The sequence below is a fragment of the Bombyx mandarina genome, chromosome 23 (genome assembly GCF_030267445.1).
Source record: "Bombyx mandarina strain Sakado chromosome 23, ASM3026744v2".
Taxonomy (NCBI): domain Eukaryota; kingdom Metazoa; phylum Arthropoda; class Insecta; order Lepidoptera; family Bombycidae; genus Bombyx; species Bombyx mandarina.
The window spans coordinates 15,495,537-15,521,244 of NC_143229.1; the positions used below are offsets into that span (position 1 = coordinate 15,495,537).

Consider the following 25,708-nt stretch of genomic DNA (forward strand, 5'->3'; position numbering starts at 1 on the left):
AGAATCTTTCTTTTACTAGGTACGGGAAGCAGGAATAAAATAGTTTGATACACCTTTTTTGTAGTGCATTTAACTAATACGGAACTATTTAAAAAAAATTTAATGATTAAGTAACTTTCAAGAATTTCGATTAAGTTACAACACGTTGAAGCACTAGGCAAGAATGACATAAAGTCAAATCAAAACGGAACGCTAACGTTAAACCATAGATTATACGCAGTAACACAAACGAAAATGGCGAACTTACAGTAGTGTCACAATTAGAAATGTATTAAAATAAATAAAAATGTTTTTAATAACATCTTGTACATTTTTATGTGTTTTTTTTGTACTCTGGAGTCCGGAAACATGTAAGTATTGAAATAACCGAAGTCATCAGTTTTGAAACACATATTTTGTTTACCACATTCAAACTTTGATTTATAAGTTTTTCGTCCAAAATTTCGGTCGAAGGACCTTGATTTTATATAACTGCGGGTCTGTAGCATTTAATTATCGATTAAGGACAAGGTCCTCAATAAATTCGCTATAGTTTCCGTCAAAAACAACGGAAAAACAACTTTTTATTTTTAACGAAAAATTACGCATATTTGACTGGGGACTCTAACGGTAATAGCACTGCTAGTATTTAAAGATGGGTCCTTTCACTTTTGTGCTATGTGATATAGGAAAAAAAAAACATAAATAAACCATTCTTTAAAGTTGTAACATACTCAACCAATTCTTTTTTAATATCGAAAATAAAAGTGCATTTTAACTAGCCTAAAGTAATTAATTAATGAAAATTTTATTATAAGAATTACTGTGCAGTTTTAATAATATAAAAATTATTAAAAAATAATAAATGCCGGTGATATGAAAAATATTGCAAACCGATAATAATTAATGGTAATTAAGATGGTACAATTATAAGATGTTGTCATTGAACTATTACGTTATTGTTGATGTCTATAGGCATTCAAATAGTTGTTTATTATGCTTTGATCCTTGGTCTAGTGGCCAGTGACCTTGACTGCTGTACTAACACCAAGGTCTGTTTTTAATTCTTCAATGCCTAACTGTACTTATGTTATATTTTCTACCATTTCTTGGTCTGAAATGAAATCTCTTCCACAGCTTATCAAGTATTATGGAATGCCCTTGTTTAAATGAGGTCTGAGGAGTTGTTTTGACAAGGCAGTAGCTTGCCTGTGCTCGTAACATTGCTGATGGAGATATGGTCACCATAGATTATCAGACCTGTATATTCTTTTGCCTACAAAACTAATATAGAAAAAGAATTCTAACCAGTCAGGAATATGAAATCATGTTTCCAGCGAAACATGAGACGTGATTCCGTTTTCGTACTAACAAACAAAATAGTAGAAATAGAAGATGTCAATTCCACTTGCTCAATCCAAAGGTCTTAGTTACAAAAATAGTCAAATCTCAGTGATTGGTTATGGAAACAGAATCAGAATTGACTGTTGTCTTGACTGACAGTTAAGATATAAATATCCAAATAAGCTACCTAAATAAATTTATTACATCCAAAAACAATAAATTTTTAATTGCATAATTTCTTATTAGAGGTGAAACGAATGAGACAGGTATAATGATCTTTGATTTTTTTTATTCTAAATGAGCTATGAGCTATACAGCTATGAGGTTTTCTCATGAACGGTCCTTGTATATACTTAAGATTATTTTAATTGATACACCAACAAAGTTAATGACACTATGAGACTATAATTATGTCTTAAATTTGTGATTTATAAATGAAGGTTTGATAAATACAGACTAACTCGAATTCTCAGCAAAATAGGACCAAACAAATTTAATGAAGTATTACTGACAGAGCTATTCTAGAGCTTATAATTCAAGGGTTGATAATTGCCCTTCGAGTTCCATTAACAAAGAAGCTTTATGAAACAAGATTACTGTGTTGTAATTGGAAGCACAATTTCAAAGATTCCTTTTTTTTTTTTTTTTTTTTTCCGGGCCGAGGGCCGAACCTCCTACGAGGTCCCCGCGCCTAGGGGGCGCGCGGGGTATGTGAGACTCTACGATCTGCAGGTGTTGAGAGCAGACCGCGGGCCCAAGGAATTTAGGGCCCACCCACTAAACGACTCCCCTGCACTCTTACACCCGGCGTCCGATCTCCGTCCGGGGTCAAAACCCGGTCAGAGTAGGGGGGTTCCCGCGGTCAACACTACAACCAGACACGCGGCGCCACCCCGAGGACGCCCGACCGACGGGTCGTCGAGGCGACAGTCGACGACCAACGACGTCAGTCTCCGCGGTACGGCGGCCCTTCAGGCCGCCCGGGCGATGCCGCTGGTGTTCCGGGATACCCCGCTGGGCCAGAACCAGCCTGCCGGGTCGGAACGCGATACACCGCCGACCGGGTTGCTCTTCCACAGTATGTTCGGCGACGACAGCGACGACGAAAATGCGGACCGCATCGCAGTCCGCAGCCGCCGACGCGTCGTCCCGTCCTCCTGGTGCCAGCGCGCTAGAGTGACGGTAGCGTGCGGCGCAGTCTCAGCCCCCTTAGGTCGCCCCGTGACCATCACCGGGAGGAGACTGCCTCCTCATAGGGGCCGGAGCTGGACAAACGCCCTCCTCCGACCCCCGGCTCGACGGCGGCGGCACGGCGCCGAGAGGGAGGAAGAGTTCTCCCTCTCCCGTTCCGCCGCCTCCTTCTGCGAGATGGTGGACTCGCAGAAGTCGAGCATCGCCTGCCAGGACTCATCGTTGCCGAGCATCGCAGCCACGACGGTCGGAAGCGACAAGTCCGGTCCTATTTTTGCAACGAGGACGCGGCGCTGCTCCGCGAAAGCGGGGCAGCACGCGAGCGTGTGCTCCGCCGTGTCCTCGTTGCAGCCACTGCAATGGTGGCACTTCGGCGTCGGCTCCCTCCGGGCGACGAGGTGCAGGTAGCGACCGAAACAGCCGTGTCCCGTGAGCACCTGCGTCGCTCGGAAGGTGAGACGTCCGCGGTCGCGATTCACCCAGTCCGAGAGGACCGGGCGGATCGCCTCGACGGTCCGTCGCCCGTAGGTGGGGTCCGCCAGGCGGCGAGACCACGCCTCGAGCACGGCACGCCGAGATTGAAGCTTCCGCGCTCGAACTTCCGCCGCGCCGGGACGCGGCTCCCCCCTGGAGCGGAGATCACATCGCCACGCGTAATCCGCAGCAAGCGCCTCCGCTTCCAGGTCCCAGGGAGGCGTCCCGGCGAGCACGCACGCCGCCTCGAACGAGACGGTGCGGTACCCACGAACCGCCCTGACCGCAATCGCGCGCTGCGGACGTCGCAACGCTGCGACGTTGTCACGGGTCAGGGCGTGGCACCATACGGGCGCCCCGTACAGTGCCATTGACCGCACCACCCCCGTGTAGAGGCGGCGCACCACCATGTCGGGACCCCCGACGTTCGGCAACAGCCGACTCAGCGAGCCGGCGGCTGCCATCAGTCGGGGACCCAATCTTTCGAAGTGAGCACGGAAGCTCCAACGACCGTCAAGTACGAGGCCGAGGTACCGCAACCCGGTCGCCTCGATCTCGACGCGAACGCCTCCGATCACGAGGTGGGCCCCCTGAGGCGGCGCTCTCCGGGCCCCGTGGAACAACAGGGCCTGGGATTTATCGAACGCCACCTCCAGACCCAGCCTTCGGATCCTGCCGACGACGAAGGCCACCCCCGCGCAGGAAAGACGGGCAGACTCGCGCAAGTCCCTACCCCGGGCCACGACCAAGGTGTCGTCCGCGTAACAAACTACGCTTAGACCCGGGAGAGGAGCGCTAAGGGCACCCCGCAGGACCCAGTCGTAGCCGATGTTCCACAAGAGAGGGCCAAGGACCGACCCCTGTGGGACACCGCGCTCGACGGGGAAGCGGAGCACCGCCCCACCGTGCTCGGTGCACATGACCGACCTGTCCTCGAGGTAGGACCCGATCAGCCGACGGAGATACGCAGGGACGCCGTGATACTCCAGCGCCCCTGCGATCACCGACCAGGGCAGGGTGTTGAACGCATTGGCGATGTCCAGGGACACCGCCAGTGCAACCCCGCCCCGGCCGACAGCCTCATCAGAGAGGGCGCGCACGCGCATCACCGCGTCGATGGTCGAGCGGCCCTCCCTGAATCCGAACTGCTCCGTTGACAGATCGGGACCCACCCCCGCCAAGTGCTGGACGATGCGGGCGGCCACCACTCGCTCGAGCAGTTTTCCCGCCTCGTCCAGCAACACGATTGGACGGTACCCCGCAGGTGAGTCTGCAGGGCGTCCCTCCTTCCTCAGCAAAACAAGTCTGCCCGTCTTCCACTGTTTCGGAAACCGTCCCGACTCGAGGCAGGCTTCAAAGAGCCGCACGAGCCGGTCCCCAAGGGCACCGAAGGCCAAATCCCAGACCCGACCATGAACACCGTCAGGGCCGGGGGCCGCGTCCTTCCTCCGCATCCTCGACACGGCCGCACGAATCTCCTCCTCCGAGATGCTCGGAGGGACCACCTCGGCAGGGGCATCACCGCTCACATCACCCCGTGGCGGCGCGCCCATGGAGGGGGGCTCGAAGTCCCTCTCCATCCGCGGGAACAGTCCGGAGACAATCTCCCGCAGCTGCTGAGGCTGGAGACGCTCTGTCACCGGGAGCGCCCACGGCCGCAATTTCTTGCGGACCGTTTGGTACGGGCGCCCCCAGGGATCCTGGTCGAGCGTCTCTAGGAGCGTCTTCATGCTCTGAGACTTGGCCTCGCCGATGACCCGCCGCAGTGCCTCCTGCTTCTGACGGCAGTCGGCATGCAGGCGGGCCTCTACCTCCGCGAAGTCCGCATCGCGAAGGCGGCGACGGCGGTGGCGGGCGCTTCGGCGGCGCGCCCGCACGCACTCCTCTCGGAGGAGCGCGATCTCGGGCGTCCACCAATACGCACCACCACGTGGAGCGCGACCGCTGATCCGGGGCATCGAAGCATCGCAGACGCGACGCATTGTACCCCGGAACCAGTCGGCCTCCGACTCCACGTCCACTAGACGCGCGGGCATTGGCGCCCACGCGGCCACTGTGGCCGCCTCCACCGCGAGCACCTTGTTCAGGCGCTTCAGTGCCCATCGTGGGAATGATCGGGGAGCGCTACGCGGGAGCTCCTCCTCGCCGCGGGCGTCTTCAGCCGGCGCGTTCAACGAGCTGGAAGCAGAGAGCTCGAATCGGACAAACCGATGGTCCGAGAGCGTCTCCGCCCCCTCGAGGACACGCCAGCCAAGGACACGGCGCGCGGCGGATGAGGACGCAAACGAGACGTCCACGTGTGATTCCCCATTCCACCGCACGCAGGTCGCGACCGAACCTCTGTTCAAAAGACAGAGGCCGGTCGCGAAGGCCCACTCCGACAGGAACTCGCCGCGTGAGTCCGTGCGAGGGGAACCCCACGCCGTACATTTGGCGTTGAGGTCCCCCGCCAGTATCAACGGGCGAGACTCGAAGCGATGGATCAACGCCTCGAGCCCACCCAGAAACTGCTCGAACTCGGCGAGACTCCTGTTCGGAGAGAAGTACACCCCGATCACGACGGTTTCGTCGACCCTAACTACGACGTACCCGGGTCCCTTGGCCACCATTCCAAGGGGGGGTAACGCCGCCGACTGTCGCATCACGATCGCCACAGAGCCATCGACATCTCCGGCCCAGGAATCCTCCCGGTCGGGAGGTACGAAGTATGGCTCCGCGACGATCGCGATGTCGATGAACCACTCCGCCATGGTGTGGACGAGGAGATCCTGCGCCCTGGCGGAGTGGTTCACATTCGCTTGGAGGAAGCGATGGACGTGACCCATTATTGAGGTGTCACATCCATCGCTCCCTCGTCTTCCGTCCCGCCTTGCGGCTCGACGGCCGCGGCGGGAACTGACGGGCCGGCTGCTTCACGTGCAGCCGGCTCTCTCTCTGCCTTTTTCTTCTCTTTTTTTCCCGCCACGCCGCCTCTTTGTGGAAGAGGGGGCGGAACAGCAGGCCGGGCCTCCAGCTCGATGATCGGCCCGCCGCTTCGCCGCGTCGCACAACACGCAGTGTGGCGTGGCGGCGCTGCAAGAGGCTGCCTTGTGCCCAGCCTGACCGCAACGGAAGCAAAGTCCGCTGCGATCCACAGCCGATGGGCATTTGGCGAGGCCGTGACCGATGCCAAAACACCGGAGGCATCGCCATGGACGTGCCTCCTGCAACTGCACGTGGGCTATCACCCAGCCCACGCGCAGCCTCCCCGGCGAGTCGGCGGGCCGACCTTGTGGAGGCGTGGCCAAAAGAGTGGCCACCTGCACAGGGCAACGCGCCCACACAGTGAAAGATCCAGAGTAACAACTCCGAGGCTCCCCCACCTTCACTTGTGCGCGGGCGCAGTTGCCCTGCGACGCAATAGCGGCGGCCACTTCCTCCTTAGTGGCACATTCATCCAGGCCCGTCACTTTGACTTCCGCCATCTTGACAGGCCTATCTATGCGCACCACTTCCGGGTCCGGCAGAATTTCGCGAAGCCGGGCTGCCAGTCTGTCTGCGGCCGCGCCGGAGTCAGCACTAGGACATACCAACAGCCGAGCCCCGCTGGCCGTCTGCCGGACTCGGAGTCCCCCTTCCACACCTATGGCGTCAACGTCGACGCTACCGCGCGCCCGAGCCATCACCTCCCCATAGGTGAGGCCCTTTTTCTTGCCAGCCGGCAGCAGTTCTAATACAACCGCTGCCGACCGTGGGGCGCGCGGTTTCTTCACCTTGCGCCCTTTTCTCCCTCCCCCAGTCGTCGCTCGACCCATTGCTTGAGGGGAGGCGACCGCAGGGGTGGTTCGGGTGCTTGGCGCTGCAGCCTTCCTTCGCCCCCGCCTCACCACCGTGTTCCAGGCTTCATCCATGTTGGACGGAGCAGGAGGTAATGGGCGGGGCTGGGGGATCGGCGCCGTCTCAGCGGCATTCACGCCCCTCTCTCGCTTTTTGCGGCTTCTGCCAGGCCCCACCTTGGCAGGCTGGGGCGGGGCAGAAGCAGCGGCCTGGGGCGGGGCAGAAGCAGCGGCTTGGGGCCTCGTGGGCTGGGCGGGCGTTCGTCGTCCAGCGGGCTTAGCCGGTGCACGAGAGCTGCGCACCGTTCGTGTGGCGGGTGCCATACGCACCTTGTCTGCAGCCCCCGTGGGCGCTGGTACAACTGCGGTCGCTGTCGCATTTGTGGGCACAGGCCGCTCGTGCGCCAGTGGAGGCCTTGCGCGTTCCACCGTAGACGTGCGGGCCTCCATTATCGCGAGACACCTCTTTAATTCCTCTATCTCGCGGTCTTTATCCGTTGCTTCCTGCTGTGAGGGCACGGGTGGCGGAGAGGCCGAGCTGCCTTGGCATCCCACGACATCGTCAAGGACCACACGCATCCTGGCCATCTCCTCCCGCACCCGAGCACTCTCCGCACGAAGCTCCGCGTTTTCTACTTGGACGGAAGTGTATAGTGCCTGCAGTTGCTCCATTTGCAACCGCAGGCTAATCACTTCGTCCGTGCTTGTCCGTTTTAGGAGATCGTCCAGTCGTGTCTCCACGGCGGTGGCCACGCGGTTCAGGGCTTGCACATATGTGCCCTTCAACGAGCCCGATTTGGTCGCCACCGCGGAGACAATCTCCTTCGAGACTACGAATGTCCCCCGTGGATCCGTAGCCTCCATTTCTTTGACGAGGGAGCGGGATAGTCGCTCAACCTCACCTTCCCTCACATGAGCTGTATCTCTACGGCGGGAGGCACTGGTCCGCACCGGGGTGGTGACAACCGGTTCGCCGTAGGTCACCGTCAAATTTCGTGCAGGTCCGCATCCTATGGGGGGTAACGCCGTAGCATTCACCAGCCCTTCCTCGACTGCCAGGAACTTGGCAGGTGCGGGTTCCACCTCCGAGGACTCGGAGGGAGCGGGAGCCGCCGGTCGTTTGACCGACTTCCGCTTCCTTCGAGCTCTCGGGTCAGCCTGGTTCCGACTGACGAAAAGTCCGGCGCTGTCGTGGACGAAAAGTGGCGACTCCCGACCGCTCGACACGCAGCCCCTTGCGGAGCTTTGGGTCGAGCGCAGTGAGAGCGCACTGTCACAGCGCTCGGGGTGCACGAGTGGGATCCTCTCCCTTTCGCGGCTCGTGCTGCCGCCGCCTTCCTCTTGGCAATTGTTGCCCCCCCCAGAATACGAGGGGCAGCGTGCCTCCGATTGCTCAGAGGCACGGAGGGATTCTCCTCCCGCTGAGCGAGAGGTACCCTCCTGGGGTAATATCTGTTTGCAATTGTCCATTTTCATTTTTTTTCCTTTGTTATTTAACCAGGGGTTTGGTCCCCTGGGATCGAGTGATGCCCTTGGGACTGAACTCCCTCCAGCCATTCATCCCTTCGCCAGGCATCGGAGCTTGGGATTGGGGTATTTTTTATAGAGGTTTACGTCCTCGCGACCCCGTGCCTTGCGGCAGCGGTCACCGCCCCCCACTCAGTGGGGATTACGGGTTGGCCGGTCGCCCACCGAATGCCCAGGGCAACTCGGTAGACCACCGCCCGACGCTCGAAACGAGCAACCACGGAGCCACGCCGGCGAACCGGTACCCCCCATATCTGAGGGGCGCTCCCCTGTAGCCGAAGCCGGGGACATGGCAACCAGCGGCCAGCAGTCACAGACATGCAACGCCGGCTCACTTCCACGACAACGGGGCACAGGGTGTCACCGCTCACGGCATGCCGGCAAACCGGTGCCATCGGAAGCTGCACTCTCCAGAAGGAGCACTCTTCACTTAGTGAAGAGTGTGGAGGGCGCCGACCTTCCGCTCCTCCTAGTGCTGATTTGGTCCGCGTCATCCGATCTCTTTCGTTGCAAAGCCTAGCTAAAATATCCTAATCCTAAACCTAATCCTAAACCTAGGACCTTAACCTATATCTAAACCTAATCCTAAACCTAGGACCTAAACCTAAGAATCCTTGCAACGAAAAAGATCGGACGATACCTCTGGGAATGTCGCCCAGAGGATCCCGTGATCCGCCACCTACGGACGCGCCCGGTGGAAGTCCAGCATCTCCCTCGCAGGCGAGACCCGCAGCACGCAATCATTGCGTGCTGCAGGTCCCGTCCAGATCCCGGGAATTTCAAAGATTCCTGACACAACTAATGTTATATATTTGCTGTCCTGAGATTCTGCGACAACTGGAAAAGCTTGAAAAACATACCACCTTACTTGTTTCTGTGAGTCAAGCAAGCAAGTTCTACAGTTTGTAGGGTAACAGCTATTGTACTAATGTATGTAATTGAGAATATCATTAATTGAGTAATGACAGTGACGTAGTGATTACATGAGGTATGATGGGCTCTGATAACTAACTACCATTAAGTAGCTAACTTGAGCCACAACATTTAATGAACATTTTAATATACTTAAAAAACAAACGGCATCATTCAAGTGGACCTCTAGGAATATACTCCTATTGATATGCCCGTAATCTTTAATCCTCAGGTGCATCAGACATACCACATCTGCTCCTGTACAGCCCAGGTGATGTTCAGTACACAGACGTCCTGGTGAAGAGAGTAAATGACAATTTGACCCTCATTTGTGAGCTGCAAGGGGACAACACAAAGAGGAGATATGTCTGGAACTATGTCGCTTCGGATCTGGGAAATATCACAGATTTTAAAACGTAAGTTTTTGTCCGTCAACACTCCTAGCAGCTTGGCTCTGTCAAAGTCTGTCAGACCCATATCTTAGCAATCCACCAATTCATTGTGCAGGTAGTGAGTTCATTTCTGAGAGATGAATTAGAGAATGCCACTGAACATGCAACCTGTCGTGAATTTAAGGGCACCCCTGGCCTTCTTTCCCTGTCTAGCTAATTGTAGTGAATTTGGTGTAATGAATTCAGATAAGTGCAATGTAGTGGACTAGAGTGATGGATAATAGCATATTTTTAGTTTGTTGGTTATGTTTTTACACTTTCTTTATTTATTCTTTATTGTACACACAGCTAATAGAATACAATAATTGCGAAAAGTTATAAAATGGCGAGCTTAACTCAACAACTGAGTTATCTACCAAAAAAAAAGAAAAAAGCTAACCGTTCTTAAAGAGCTTTACATAAGTGGGTAAAAGAGTACAATCTAATCAATTTACTTATTGATACAATATACAATTACAATAATAATAATAATAATAAAAACACTAATACATAATATATCTTATCTATCTATCTATCTGTGTTTTTTGTCTAGCGTCTTGGCAAATAAGAATAATAATACAATCCAGGCTGCAAGGATGTAATAAAATTAAGATCTATTAGAGTAAACTATTGTGTATTAATGAGGGTAGATCTATGCATTGTAGGATCCAGCACATACAGCCACATTGTTGCCACTTTGATTACATGACATCTTACCATTTACATTTGCACACATAATTAATTCATAGTAGAAATAAGCTTACGACAAATCTTATTAGATTAAAGATTTCAAATTCATTTTACCAGAGGAAATCCATTATGGCACTTGCTCACATTGGTTCACCAATATTACCAATGGTAATTAGATATAATTTAAAAACATAAATAACATTTTTTTGTAGACCATACACAGTGGACACATTAGCGCCGAGCAACAGGAGTACATTGTACAAAACAGAGCTCCAGATCTCGGACAGCGGTCATTACATGTGTTCGGCCCCACCATTCAGTGTTACAAAGTATATTGTTGTACAAAATAAAGGTATGCATAAAATATACTAATTCCCGTACTGTGAAAGTTGTGTAGGTTGTGATTGACACTAAAACTCCATTTGTAACTTTTTTATTTTGCTGCTTTGGTGTGTGGACGAGTTCACGGCCCACCTAGTGTTAAGTGGTTACTGGAGCCCATAGGCAACTACAACGTAAATGCCCCACCGACCTTGAGATCTGAGTTCTAAGATCTCAGTATAGTTACAATGGCTGCCCCACCCTTCAAACTGAAACGCATTACTCCTTCACTGCAGAAGTAGACAGGGTTGTGGTACCTACCTGCAAGGACTCCAAGAGGCTACCACCAGCTAGTGCTAGCAAATTCGTTAGACTGAGTCCCGTGAGCTCACCTCAACCTTCGGTGAACGTAGTATTATAACTTCTCGAGGTTACCTGTGTGCTTAGTGTGAGTTTTGTGACGTTCTCGATAGCGTAAAAGTTAACTCAAATTTGTATGGAGTTGGAATGTTTGCCTACGTTTGCCGCTAGGGCAGAGTTATTCAATGATGTCTTTGAAGGCTCCGGTATTGGAGGTACACGTACATTTGTGTCCAGGTGCTGTGGGCTGCGCCAGGGGGGCCCTCAGCTGCGGCTTCCGTTGCGTGCTGCCGGCCTACGTGTGCGACGGCCGCACGGACTGCGCCGACGCAGAAGACGAGCACCCCCTCATGTGCGGAGAGAACGTTTGCATGCGTGAGTAAACCGCAACATTCAATGAGTCCACACGTTGCCTACTGTGATGGGTTCAGGAGATACATAACTAAGACACAAATAAAATGTTCGCAGTATGCTGAATATTTAAACGCTTTTATTAATTTTACCAATTTATATAACTCAACTTAATGTTCATTTATGATTCCGAGACATCCGATCTTCTTGAATATTTGCACAAACATTATTTTTATCCGCATTTAGTGGGTTTCACTTTACACCTACATTGAGCCATCACCGAAGTCCTAATTATATGGCGTAAAAGCGCTCTACCCTCAAAACTGGGATATATAGTGGTGGCAGAAATAGACAGGATCACGGTGTCTGCCTGCTCGACCTAAAGCTAAGGTTTCCTTTTTTTTTCTACCTATGCTGATAGCCTTGAGAGGCTATATCAGCTTCGCCCTAACATGTAGGTGAGCTCACGGGGATCAAACCGGAGTGGTGCTAAGACTGGCCCTAGCAAGAGCAGTGGTTCGTAGAATCTACCACCGGATGGGAAACGCGACCCACTGAGAAGATCCGGCGAGAAACTCAGTGGGCTGTGTCTATGGGTTAATAGGACGGTGACCGTTGCTTGTGGTACCTAAAAGCAACGTTAATGGATCAGGAGGATCCGTAATGACGTGAAGGTTTCTTGCTACTACCTAAATTATAAGTGATATAATACAGTAGAAACTATGACCTCGTGTTCCAACGTGGATAGTGTTCGGGCACCCGTGAGGGTGTCCCAGAGCTGGTGGTGATGGGAGCGGTGTCCGCAGGGTCGGACCGGCTGAACTGCTCGGACGGGCGCTGCGTGCCGGCCGCGGCGTGCTGCGGGGCGCCAGCCGCGCTATGTCGCCAGCCGGCCTGTTGCAACGAGCACCCTTCCTACTCCAGGCTCGAGGGTAACGTTACGAGACTCATGTGACGTCATTTGGGGCCAATTAACGCTTTGTAGGGAACATTATTTTTCCGATATTTCTAAACTCATTTTTATTAGGATTTTTTTTTATTTTCATATTTAAAAACACATTATCGGGTATAATTGTACCTACTTCCTAGCACTTCAAAAGGTAAATTAAGTGCATTAAAAAAAATGGACCGCTAATGACGTCATCCATTGTAATTGATTTTTAAAAACTGTTGCAATTAATAAACTTAACTAAACTTTTTTTTGTTGGTTATTATATGTACGGTTTATCCAAACAGCTCTTATAAAATGTATTCTTATTTCATTTCTCTGCTTCACTAACCCCTCATTTTCAAGACTGGGTAACTGAACTGATACCGTCTACATTACAGGTCCTATTGAAGTGGAGTACCCTCAAGTGTTCGATGACAGACATGCTCCAGACGACTACGGCTTCATACAATCCACCATCTACACTGTGACCGGTGAGTCTTTACGTGACCATGTACACTGGCAGGTGCATGATAGGCTCATGGATACTGGCGAGGCCTTTAGTAAGATCAGAAGCTATTGTCGTCGTACCTTGAGGCGTCAGGTTGAAGTCTTGATTAATATTAGTTCGCAGCTGTGGGCTTCAGTGAGGACCGTGTGAAGTTCAGATATAATCAACAGATGGTGATACCGACCGCTGGGTTGATTTGTACCATATAAGGATAGATTAGGGAAGTAGTACCAAGAGCTTAAAGGGTCGATTGCCTAATGGGCAAGATGAATCTGGATCTATACTGTCCGATCTTTAGGTGTGTAGGGTTGTCTAAACCGCTATATACTTGCTCACCCACTTACAGTAATATAACTAAATATTTCACGAATTCGCAATGTATGACAAAACAACTGACTGCAGCTCTCGCGTTCTTCGAGGTCATTGACCCAATCAGCTGATTTATGATTCATGTTACATTGCTTGCTAGAAAAACATTATTAAAACACCTGGTTTCCTTCACTATTTGATCACCTCATTGTTGTAGTGGTTAACAATGCTCAATACTGGTTCTGATTATCCTGTGCCATCCAGCCTGCGCCTTGATCTTCATGATAGCGGTGGTGTTGCTGATATCGGCGATATGCAAGATGCACATGAAGCGGGCCGCCCTCCGGAGCTACGCCCACGCGGAGCGAGCCACTCGCCGCCACTACAGCGTCCACTACGCACAGGTACACGTCCGCTTGGCACCAGCGCTGGATACAATAGCGGTTCCTGTGTGGACATACCGCTTAAGAGTTTTACAAATTTCTACCGTGAAGCAGTAATGCGTTTCGGTTTGAAGGGTGGGGCAGCCGTTGTAACTATACTGTGACCTTAGAACTCATATCTCAAGGTGGGTGGCGCATTTACGTTGTAGATGTCTATGCGCTCCGGTAACCGCATAACACCAGGTTGGCCGTGAGCTTTTGTCCGCCCAACTAAGCAATAAAAAAAAAATATATATACAACTGTGAATTAAACCTCACTTCTCAAGTCTAGCTGCATTGATGTTATGATGTAGTGACTCCATAACCAATGGAACACCAGTATTGTTTATGTGTTTTTTTTTTATTGCTTAGATTGGTGGACGAGCTCACAGCCCACTTGGTGTTAAGTGGTTACTGGAGCCCATAGACATCTACAACGTAAATGCGCCACCCACCTTGAGATATAAATTCTAAGGTCCCAAGTATAGTTACAGTGTTGGCTCTTAGAGTGTACTTAATTGAAGGGTGTGCTTGTGTCTCGCAGACCCAGCGCTTCCCGCCGTGCTACGAGGCGTCGCGTCTGCTGGAGGACGGGCGGGCCGCCTCACCCGCGCACTCCCCGCACGACTCGCCCGCCAGACAGAACCTGCAGGTGCGACCTCCTCACGGCACTCGTGTGTGAAGAGTCTATATTACCTCTCTTTAGGCAGAATCTCTTGTGAGTTCGCACGGGTAGGTACCACCGTCCTGTCTATTTCTGCCGTGAAGCAGTAATGCGTTTTGGTTCGAAGGGTTCGTTTAGATGTTTATGAGCTCCGGTAACCACTTAAAACCAGGTAGGCTATGGGCTCGTCCACCCATCTAAGCAATAAAAAAAAGAATGCATGTTTGATCGTCCTCTTTTCAAGTCGAAAGGAAGCGACGGGTTGACATGATTATATAAGAGTTATATTATTAAGTCAGGAGAGTGACATCACGTTACGCGTTACGTAACGTTACGTTACATTACATTTACAGTTGCAAGAGACTCCCAGCTCAACTTTACATACAAATATATCCAGTTCAAACTCACATCAAAACTAAAAAAAACACATATTTCCATATTAATGCTCTTAAAAATTATTGTTGTCCGTTATTAAGAAATATTACTGTCAAACTCGCACGGCAGTGGCACCGACAGTATCAGTACCGGTAATAATATGTATGGTCTGCTGTTCACAGTGCAATCCCGGATGCCCTCCGGCCGCTGAGCTGGAGACCAGACCCGGCTTCGGGCTGGCGAGTCTGTCAGCCATCTTCTCGTCTAGATACAGACAGGTAACTGTCATTGAGTGACTCCCGGCCCTCTCGTGTGTGAGGTCCCAGTAAGAGCTGCATACCTTCCACGCAGATACAGGTAGTGGTTGAGCTCAATGACAGGTCGTTGTCCGGACTAGCTCCTGCGTAATAATAATAATGACCGGGGACATCACCCGGCTCCCAACTAGGCTATTTTCTACAGTGGGAACTTATGTATTATAAATTTAAATATATTATACATATAGTTACGCGTCGGGGCCCGGCATTAACAAATACTATGGTTTCGCCTTAGTACAGCTGATCACTGACCGACCTCACGTCGTCTCTACCACGCTTGTATAGTCCACACGACATGTCTAGAATTATCGAGACCAATTGAGATAGTACTAATCGTTTTGATATCCATTTCTGCTATTTAACGACAGATGGCGTTACTCGTACTGACAACTATATATAGATATAATCGCCCAGACAAACAAAACCTGTTCGTCACACGAATGTTTGCCCAAATACTAAATCCACGACCTTCAGCCCAGCAATTGAGTGCACTAACTGCTGCACCACCGGTATACTTGGATAGTTATTGGTTCATTAGTTTAATCTAGTACTAAACAATTCCAGGTCCCACTCCCCCCCGCCGAAGTGGAGATGAACGCGATCAGGGCCTCCTCGACCAGCTCCAGCATCCAAAACTACCGGAGCCCCACGTACTGCGACCTCCAAGAGGAGCTGTTCGCGAGCCCAGAGTCTCAGGCCACGGGCAGGGACCTCAACTACATGGCCGCCCCACTGGAACTGTTCCGCAGACGAGCGAGGAGCTCGCTGGACCGACAGCGCCTGACGTTGCAGCTGGGCCGGTTCCAGTTGACGCTGCCCTTCCGGGACCGGAGACCGGACACGCCCAACGTTTCTGAAGTCGACGACGAGGACACGTACACGCTCAACGGCAGGACCATCCGGCTGCTGGGCGCCGACCTGGAGAACTACCCGGTCGTTTCGGACGGCATCGCGAGGCCGCCGCCCTACGCGGAGGCGGTCCGCTACAAGCTCTTCGGGCCGCCGCCAGAGTACCTCAGCAGGGAAGCGCTGAATCTTAGGGTCGATATGGAGGCGAGGACCAACGTGGAGATGCCGCCGCGCTACGACGATCTAGCGTCGGGCGCCTCCTCCGACAGCCAACCGCGAGCCCCGGAGAGTAACGGAGTCGCCCCCACCCTGAGCTCGGTCATCGACGACCTGCCGGATATCGACAATGACGCGCCCGGCACTGCCTCCTCTCTGGCGCCGCACTAGCGGCTGATGACGCAGCCTCCAACCGCCGAGCCAGCAAGTCGGTCATCGGTCATATCTTTAAAGACGGTCTGTGAAAATCATTAGGATAATTTCTTTAAATAATTGTCTGACCGTTAAAAGCATGCAAACTGCCATATACCAAATTGAGGGTATGTTGACAATGATTTATTTCTTAATAATAGTCATTCGTTAATAGTGCAAATAAATAATGAAAAATAAATGATGGCATGCTTAACGCCACCTCAAACCCACGTCGTGAGTCTGATGGTGACTCGCCATAAAAGCATACTCTCAACGGCCGGACTACAGTTGATGTTGCTTCCAAGAAAAACATGGAGTGCCTAGTGATTTTGTTCACAACCGACTTGCTGGCTCCGATGTTGTTGACTATGACATTAACACTGTTGTGACGCAAGTTTCTCGCACCCTTGCCTCTTTTACTAAGTTTAGTCTTAAGATGTTCGCTGCGACGAATTCTTTCAAAGCGCCGTCGGTCCGGTCCGCGGGCAAAGGGAATTGTCATAACGCCGTCATCCGCCTACGGTCAGTGGTAACTCGACCTTATAGTCTAACTTTAGAAATTTATATTAATAAGATATTACAGAGACTTCATTAGTTTTTATTGGAAATATAGTATTATTAATACGACAAAATTCATTTTTAAATTTGTAATTTTAATTAATCGAACTTGTTCATTATTCGAGAAGCTTAGTTAGCTCTCGGTAGGGGCGGACGTAGCTGAGCCCTTGGCATCGCTGATGTCCAAGGGCGACCAAAGCCAGTCCTTCGTGGCGTATGGGTAGTAAAAGTTTCCAAAATTCCCTCTTTCAGCTGTCGTTGGACATTAAGGTTCACATTTAGGAAATTCGATATTTTGTGACTCCGCAATGTAGTGGTTACAAAAATCACGAGGTCAATAATAGCAAAGCAAATTTTGCATTTGAGGTCATTTCGATGTGTCTTATCTGAAGTTGGTGATCAAAATTAAATGGAACAGCCTGTCTGTATAGTGGTCATGAACTCCCGTAGGTTTTGTTTGTACCATACGATTGCGACCTCACGTCTCAATGTGAGCCACGGCGGTTGTTATAAGATCCATATACCCCGGTAACATTGTCCAACACAACAAAGACAAAATAAATGTACAGTAGGCAGCAGCTTGGCTCCGCCCCTGGTATTATTGAAGCCCATGGGCGACGATAACCACTCACCATCAGGTGGGTCGTATACTCGTCTGCCAATAAGGCAAATAAAAAAATTTATAATTCACTAAGATTGATTTTTTTTATGGAATATTATGACCTGGTAACTAAGACATTTAAGTCATGTCTGATTTTAATTTATATTCTTATTTTTATGAAAAACGATAATATGGAGTGAAATGAAACGAAGATGATTAATTTGAGACATTAATCAACTGAGATGAAATATAATTTCAGTAAAACAAAATAGTTGTACATTGTTGGCTCCTAATACTTTAGTAATTGATTTCGTACCCATTGCCGTTTCGGCTTAGCGTAGAATTCCCTTGTCGAATCTTAAAGATTGTAAACGAATCTCATATGTAAATTTGGACGTCGCTTTGAAAGATCTCGACGGAACAAGAAAATAACTTATCCGGAAATTAAAACCATAGAGCGGGTAGTTTTTCTTAGACACGTTTGCCTCAACTACCGACTTTATGGTTCTAATCGCCCGATATTGTTCACACTACACAACACAGATTACAATACTAGTGCCTTACACTTAATTATAATTAATCGAATACGTACTTAGCGATGTGTAAAATATTATTTAAAATCGATACTAGCTAATATCGATTTTTAAAATTAATCGGACAACGATAATCGTAATTATATTATAAGAACAAAAAATTTAAGAAACTTCAACTAAACTTGAAAGTGCCATAAGCTTATTCAAATGTTATACTTTAAAAACTTCTAAGTTTTAATTATAAGGCAGCCGTTTTTATTACATACATATATATAAATAAACTAGGTAAAAAAAATCATAAGCGATCTTAAGTATTATGTTATATTCAAGTTATATGAGCCCGCAATGTATTTCAAATTTTGGAGTCCGCGTCAGTGAGGCCATTGACACTGTCAACTTCGGCTTGTGTATTGATAGTTAATACGACTGTCTCGTTGGTGCAGTGGTTAGCGGGTCTGACTGTTGCGCCGGGGGTCGTAGGTTCGATTCCCGCATCGGGCTAACATTCGTTTGACGAATAGGTTTGTTTGCTCTATATATGTATATATTTAAACGTATTTATGTATGTATGTCAGTCTCTGGTATCCATAACACAGTGAGTCCTAATTCGGGCCTATTATTATTTTTAATTATGATTCCGTATATGAAATTTAGTGTTGAAGTTTTATTGTGATAGAAAAAAAAGTCCATCATACATTGCTGGCTCTGATCGTGTTCCGTTGACAGCCGCGTTCGTTGACCCGAGAACGTTTCGTTTGTGATACATTGCTTGCTCACGTACGATACGCTAATGTTTATTTTAAATCAATATTGTTTTCTGCGAAGGCGATTACTTCATACGTGGATAGATTCATAAAATTACGTATTAAAAAAAAAAACTTTAAATGTTTATCAGATGATGCCGCACGGAATTGTCTGTCTGTTGGTCTAACCTTAATGGTCCACGATTGTCTCCCATCCGCTTTTCCCAATTATATCTGCCCATTATGGATTGCGCAGCCGTTATACTGTAGAACCCGTGTCTCGAAGTGGGTGGCGGCATTTGTGTTGTTGATGTCTATGGGCTCTGAACAGGAATTAAATATGAAACTATCGCTTGTTGGTATTTGTAATTAAAAAAAAATCAGCAAAGATTTCACTGCTCGTTTTTAATGTGGAAGTTACTCATATTACGATTGAATCGATTGATAAATAGGTATATATATAAATGAATGTGAACACAGTGATGTGTTAGTGTTCCGAGATCGCTGTCTCTCTCGCACGCGCGTCCCCGATGTGACGTCACATGCCGCCGCAATAACTACCCACAAAACAATTAAAAAACGTTTGCAATCGCTTTTACGAATCAATTATGTAAGTATATTCGCGTTGCGTCGAGCGAAGCAGTTCCGCGCTGTCGGCGAAGCACAAAAATGGTTGTTTCTTTATTTTCATTTAATAAATAAATGTATTATATGTTATATTTAGGATCTAGAAGAAAAACCATTTAAAAAACAATTTAAACATTACAAAATTTTTGATTCTCAAACTCTAATTCAATATAGCCACTGAACTAATCACCAAACAGTCAGAATACAGAATAAGCACTTTTGTATTTATTATCTTGACGGTAAGCATCCATTTACCAAAATTTAAAGATAAAGACTCGCACAAATCTTGCCCACGACTACTTTCTCTCACGAACGCCGCCGAACCCAATGAATGTTTCGGGTCTTTTTTTCCTACCTAAGCTGATAGCCTTGAGAGGCTGGTAACCGAGCTAGTAGGTGAGCTCACGGGGCTCAAACCCGACGTTGTTGCTAACACTGGCTCTAGCAAGAGCAGTGCTTCGCAGAATCTACCACCGGATCGGAAACGCGACCCACTGAGAAGATCCGGCGAGAAACTCAGTGGGCTGTGTCTGTGGGTTAATTTACTTCGCTACCGTCGCTTGCGACGAAGGGCTCGGCGAGGACGGCGACCAATGCTTGAGGTACCTAAAAGCACCGTCAATGGATCCGGAGAATCCGTAATGACGTGTTTAGGGCGACGTCGACTTTTTACCATTCGGTCCACAGGATCGGGTGGTGTTTCGGGCAAATGTGTTGTACCCCTGTACATTATTTTTACCCGTCGACCTCTTCCCCCTCTACCTTGCACTACAATTTCCATACATCTCCTAGTCACACGCAACTCATGTCTACGCATCACATATGCATATATAAAAAAATATATAATTATAGTCACAAATGGTAGGATCGCGGTTATATTATGTTGAGACGTCGATCTCAGGGTTAAGTGAACGACTTCTACTAGCTTCAGAGGTTTTTGATTGAGTGAGAACAGCTCACATAGCCCACTCTGCGCAACTCACTTGAAGCTTCCTTCCTCGAATACTACTCCATTATATTACATCTCGTAGCTACAGCCGTCGTAGCTATGGGTGGACGAGCTCACGGCACACCTGGCGTTAAATGGTTACCGGAGCCCGTAGACATCTACAACGTAAATGTCGCCACATACCTCGAAACATGAGTTTTAAGATCTCATTTTTAACAGTACAACGGCTGCCCCACCTTTCAAACCGAAACGCATTACTGCTTCACGGCAGAAATAGGCAGGGCGGTGGTACCTACCCGCGCGAACTCACAAGACGTCCTACCACGAGTAAAAAGACATGCTTATTCCACTTCAGAGTCGTCTTAATAGCCCCGTGATCTGGTAAACGCGTCGAGAAGCGACTCGAAACAATAAAGTTTACGTAAAGATGTCAATCAAAATCTTAACGAAACATATCGTTAATAGTTAGCGGTTTTAGTTCGTTCTTCATAATAACATTATGATTAGCGATTATTGACGTTGTTAGTTGTATTATTTTAGCTTTAACTCGGTTACGATTTGGTACTTAAAAATTTAAACGCCGCCTGTCATCATGACAGCTGTCACTGTCATATGCGGAGAGCGGGTGACTGTAGCACCTTCAATGAAAGTCTTCGCTAGAGCTATGGAGGGTAGAAGCAAGACCCACTTTCTTGTGTAGATAACTATTCCGAGACCTTAGAACTTATATCTCAAGGTGGGTGGCGCATTTACGTTGTAGCTGTCTATTGACTCCAGTACCACTTAACACCAGGTGGGCTGTGAGCTCGTCCACCTATCTAAGCCATAAAAAAAACAAAAATGTGACTAGTTGGAAACCTGTAAATAGTCAGTTGTCGTTTGAAGACTCGTCGAAATAGCGCTAGTGTAGCAAGTGGAAATGATATTATGAATATAGCAGTCTTAAACAGAGTTGAATATGCTGGATCGAAGTGAAGTTTGCCAGTTTATAGCGCTGCATATAAAATCCTTCCACTTGCTACTGTGGCGCCACCTTAATTGGCTCTCTTTCAACGGACACTTTTTAACACACTGCAATTGTGCTTCTACCCTCCATAGCTAGAGATTATGTAGTTAGTATAAAACAATGTAATGTTTGAATTTAAAGGCAACTTTATGTGCGACTCATATTTAGTATCGTATATCGTAGGGATCGCTAATTTGGCGTTTACTGGCTTTACTTACTGTATTGGTATTGATGTGAACATCGATACAAAACATGATTTTAACGGAATGTTTTTGTGTTGATATTAAATTTTAAAGGCTGTCTCGGTGGTGCAGTGATTAGCGATCCTGACTGTAGTGCCGAGGGTCGTGGGTTCGATTCCCGCGTCGAGCAAACATTTGTGTGACGAACATATTTGTTTGCTCTTCGTCTGGATGTTTATTATCTATATATGTATTTATTTAAACGTATATGTATGTTAGTCTCTGGTACCCATAAGACAAGGAATCCTAATTTGGGGCGGGTGACCGTGCGTGATATTTTGTACACGGTTGTTTTTTTTTTCTTTTCTTTCAAATGATGTCTGCATGAAGCCATGAAAGACTTGCATGATTGTATTGGAGGTGCTACCGTCTCGCTCTAAGCTGCTGTCTTATTAGTGTATATTTTGAATGATTCTCAGTAGCATATTTGGGCGTTTTAGAAAAACGAATTCGTAAAAACAATCTCACGAGTAGATGAATCGATTCGAAGCAATTAAAACCTACACGCATGAATAATCAAAGATAATGGACTACCTCTTAAGTTCAGCTTGTACTAAATGTAATTAAATAAATGAATGTAAATAAATTATAGTTTGTTTAACGGTGTTTGTTTTTTGATTTAATTTTTCCTCCGTTTAAATCCAAGAATGCGCAGGGTTTCTTGGAAGATGGTGATTCGGTAGCCCAACGAAGATCGAATATTGGATTTTTTTAATAGTAATCTTTTTAAAAGCCTTAACTAGGGATTCTAGTTGGCTTAATTTTTTATTGCATAGATGTGTTGACGGGTTCACAGCCCACCTGGTGTTAAGTGGTTACTGGAGCCCATAGACATCTACAACGTAAATGCCGCCACCCACCACCACAAGAGGTCCTACAACCAGTAATTACACACATTATAATTTTCGGGTTTCATTTTTATTACACGATCATTGCCGAATGAAGAAACTAAACTAGTCAAGAGGAGACTAGGCGCGTGCAGTCTGGAGGCCACGCGAGGCCGCCAGCGGCGACGTCGGGGGCCGCTGGCATCGCCGCCGGCCGCTGCCAGCCGCTGCCATTCCGGTGTGACTCGGCCCAAAGGTTAGGGTGAAGCTGAAGTAGCCTCTAAAGGCAAGGCACAGTAAGGAAAAAAAGTGAAATTTAAGAAAAGTTGGCGTGTTCGGTAGACAAAATGTTTTAGGATGCAAGAATAATTTTAGTTAAATTTTAATTGCGCCATCTATAAATTAGATTAGGACCAGCTAGAAAGCTTTAAGAGTACTTTTCTAAATAGTACACCTACTTACCACTAGATGTCTAAAAAATTAATAAATCGTCAGGTTTGAGCCCCGTGAGCTCACCTACTTGCTCGGTTACGCTGGCATAGCCTCTCAAGACTACCAGCTTAGGTAAAAACAAATGCAAAATAAAACACATTTTACAAAATTATCAATAATACATTTATTCGTTACATTATAAAACTGGAATAACTTAAAAATAAGTTTTAAAGGCACTTAAATGAACGGCACTGGTTTGTCTCAGGATTTAACTTTAAAATAAAATTAAAACAAAATGGCGTTAAACCAAAATTCACAATTAAACATTTTTTTAATATTTCTTTATAGATTTCTATCCAATATTCACGATAAAACGAAATAACCAAACTTCAATTTAACAAAAGACATCCAAGTTGCAGTGCAAAAAAAAAGTCTTTACGTCAAATTCTATGTTTAATTTTTTTCGGCGGGAATCAAAATAAAAAGGCAGCCGTTTTGAATGCACCTAAATATTGTTTTTATGTTCATTCTGAATGTGTGGATGACATGCGAGTAATTTAATATTTGGTTTGGTAATTGTACGTACATCGGGCGAATTTTGTGATGATTCAATTTATAAATAAACAATTTAAAATATAACTTATTTAAAGCTACGAGATATGAAATTCCGGATGCTACGCTATTCGACCGCGGTCGCGGAGCATACTTCCTTCTTAAAATATCTTAGATGTCCACATCCTAAGGACATCTTAAATATTTATTACATAATTGACGAAATAAATTCTTAACCCTTTGACTGCCTTGTAGGTCACCGGTGCCCTACGCGGCGAACTGGAGTAATTATGTCGATATCTGTTACTATTTTTTTTTATTGCTTTAATTGCTTTTTTAGTGCTTTTATGGCTTACTAACCGCCTGGTTTACCTAACTTTGCCTTCTTTTGTTTGTTAATGTATGTCTTTTGTATTTCTTAGATTCATTCTCAGTTACGTTCGGATTCGTCTTTCCCGGAGTTTACTAGATATTCCGGCGTAACAGAATTCGACATAATTACTTCAGTTCGCCGCGTAGGGTACCAGTGACCTACACAGTCGGCAAAGGGTTAAACACTTTTTTGTTTTCAACTAATATAAAAATCGTTTGAGAGACACATTTCGCAAAGACAACTCTCTCAATTTTAAAACATTACAAATACTTATTCCTCGTAAGCGAAGAACTACAGACGCTTATTATTACAAAATCGATCATCAACGTTGTTTAAAGAGATTAAATCCAAGTTGAAAATTCAAATAAAAAAATATATACAACGGAGACAATATCCGAATTTTTATTTCACAAATTTAAAAATGTCCGTATATAAAAAAAAGAAAACAAATTCTGTTCATTTACATTAGACATTAATTAAAAGATAATTTTATTATTCGATACACAAGTGAGCATAAGTGTATTGATGGGAAGCATCTAAAATGGCTGATAGAGATTTGTTTAGCGCTTCTAGTGTTGAATGTGTGACGCGGCTTGTCTGTACACACGTATGACGTCACAGCTGACGTATAGCATTAGCCGATGTGTATTCAATAGAAGAATCTAAACCGGCCGATAGTTTTGTTTAGCGCTTCTAGTGTTGAATATGTGACGCGGCTTGTCTGTACCCACGTATGACGTCACAGTTGACGCGGTATCAGCCGATGTGTATTCAATAGAAGAATCTAAAAGGGCCGATAGAGTTTTGTTTAGCGCTTCTAGTATTGAATATGTGACACGGCTTGTCTATACACACGTATGACGTCACCGCTAACACAGCATCAGCCGATGTGTATTCGATAGAAGCATCTAAAACCACTGATAGAGTTTTGTTTAGCGCTTCTAGTATTGAATATGTGACGCGGCTTGTCTGTACCCACGTATGATGTCACAGTTGACGCGGTATCAGCCGATGTGTATTCAATAGAAGAATCTAAAAGGGCCGATAGAGTTTTGTTTAGCGCTTCTAGTATTGAATATGTGACACGGCTTGTCTATACACACGTATGACGTCACCGCTAACACAGCATCAGCCGATGTGTATTCGATAGAAGCATCTAAAACCACTGATAGAGTTTTGTTTAGCGCTTCTAGTATTGAATATGTATCGCGGCTTGTCTGTACCCACGTATGACGTCACAGCTGACGCGGCATCATCCTATCAAGTCCTTGAGCTTGTTCTTCAGCAGCCGGACCTTTCTGTTGACGGCTCCCCGGTAGTTCTTTCCCTCGATCTTCTGTGTCGCGAACCGGCTCCGGCTGGTGACCCTATCGAGGAACTGATCGTAATAGTCTGGCAGCGGGGTGTCCTGTAGGGCTGCGGCGGCGGCCGCGTGCCGGGTACACATGTTGCGGATGAAGTGATTGAACATCGCCGTCTCCGTGAACCACTCCAGGAAGTAGTGGTTCTGCTTCGTGGTGGCGCTTTTGATGAACGACTCCTTCTGTTATAAAAAAAACATTGTTTTGTTTAATACGCTTTTATTAGCTTCTAACGTATGTATGTTTGTAACGAAAATCTTTGAACATGATTTTTGGGCCCCTTTCAAAACGTCGGATTAACTCGATATTTGGTATAACTTATTAAGGAACTAATGGACCTATAAAGGACAATTCAATATTAAAAAAAGAACTGAAAAAATTTAAATTCAACTAAAAAATGAAAAATAAATAATAGTTTAAAAAAACTAACAAAATACACTTTTATAGAAAATCCAACTAAAAAATAGAAAATAAATTTGAATTAAAAATAATGTAAGAAAAAATGATTTTATTGTAAAAAAGCGTGGGCACGGCAGAAATAGGCGGGGTACCACCACCCCGCGTGAAGCAGTCACGCGTTTCGGTTTGAAGGGTGGGGCCGCCGTTGGCAGTGTCAGTATAGTTACAAAACTATACTGAGACTTTAGAACTCATATCTCAAAGTGTGTGGCGACATTTACGTTGTAGATGTCTATGGACTCCGGTAACCAATTAGCACCAGGTGGG

The 25,708-nt window shown here is 47.1% G+C and overlaps 2 protein-coding genes across 2 annotated transcripts in view; one reads left to right on the top strand and one right to left on the bottom strand.

The window, feature by feature from the left end:
• The first annotated feature begins 195 nt into the window (after nucleotides 1-195).
• LOC114246557 (uncharacterized) lies at nucleotides 196-22,038 on the top strand. The gene is made up of 10 exons (XM_089737618.1): nucleotides 196-350; nucleotides 9,475-9,658; nucleotides 10,576-10,715; nucleotides 11,282-11,419; nucleotides 12,202-12,327; nucleotides 12,725-12,817; nucleotides 13,408-13,547; nucleotides 14,110-14,217; nucleotides 14,787-14,882; nucleotides 15,486-22,038. The coding sequence occupies exons 1-10, from the start codon at nucleotides 287-289 to the stop codon at nucleotides 16,155-16,157; spliced, it is 1,761 nt and encodes a 586-aa protein (XP_089593744.1). The 5' UTR covers nucleotides 196-286; the 3' UTR covers nucleotides 16,158-22,038.
• An 817-nt stretch (nucleotides 22,039-22,855) lies between these two features.
• The window catches only part of LOC114246575 (uncharacterized), a 45,576-nt gene continuing 42,723 nt past the window's right edge, over nucleotides 22,856-25,708 (bottom strand). Inside the window, exon 12 of the mRNA XM_028179158.2 lies at nucleotides 22,856-25,164. Coding sequence (XP_028034959.2) covers nucleotides 24,874-25,164 — 291 coding nt within the window. The 3' untranslated portion in view covers nucleotides 22,856-24,873. The remainder of the gene's footprint in view (nucleotides 25,165-25,708) is intronic.

Coding starts and splice junctions, on each gene's coding strand:
- LOC114246557 (XM_089737618.1), top strand. CDS start 287: ATGTTTTTAATAACATCTTGTACATTTTTATGTGTTTTTTTTGTACTC. Junction 9,659..10,575: donor AATATCACAGATTTTAAAAC/GTAAGTTTTTGT, acceptor ATTTTTTTGTAG/ACCATACACAGTGGACACAT. Junction 13,548..14,109: donor ACAGCGTCCACTACGCACAG/GTACACGTCCGC, acceptor TGTGTCTCGCAG/ACCCAGCGCTTCCCGCCGTG.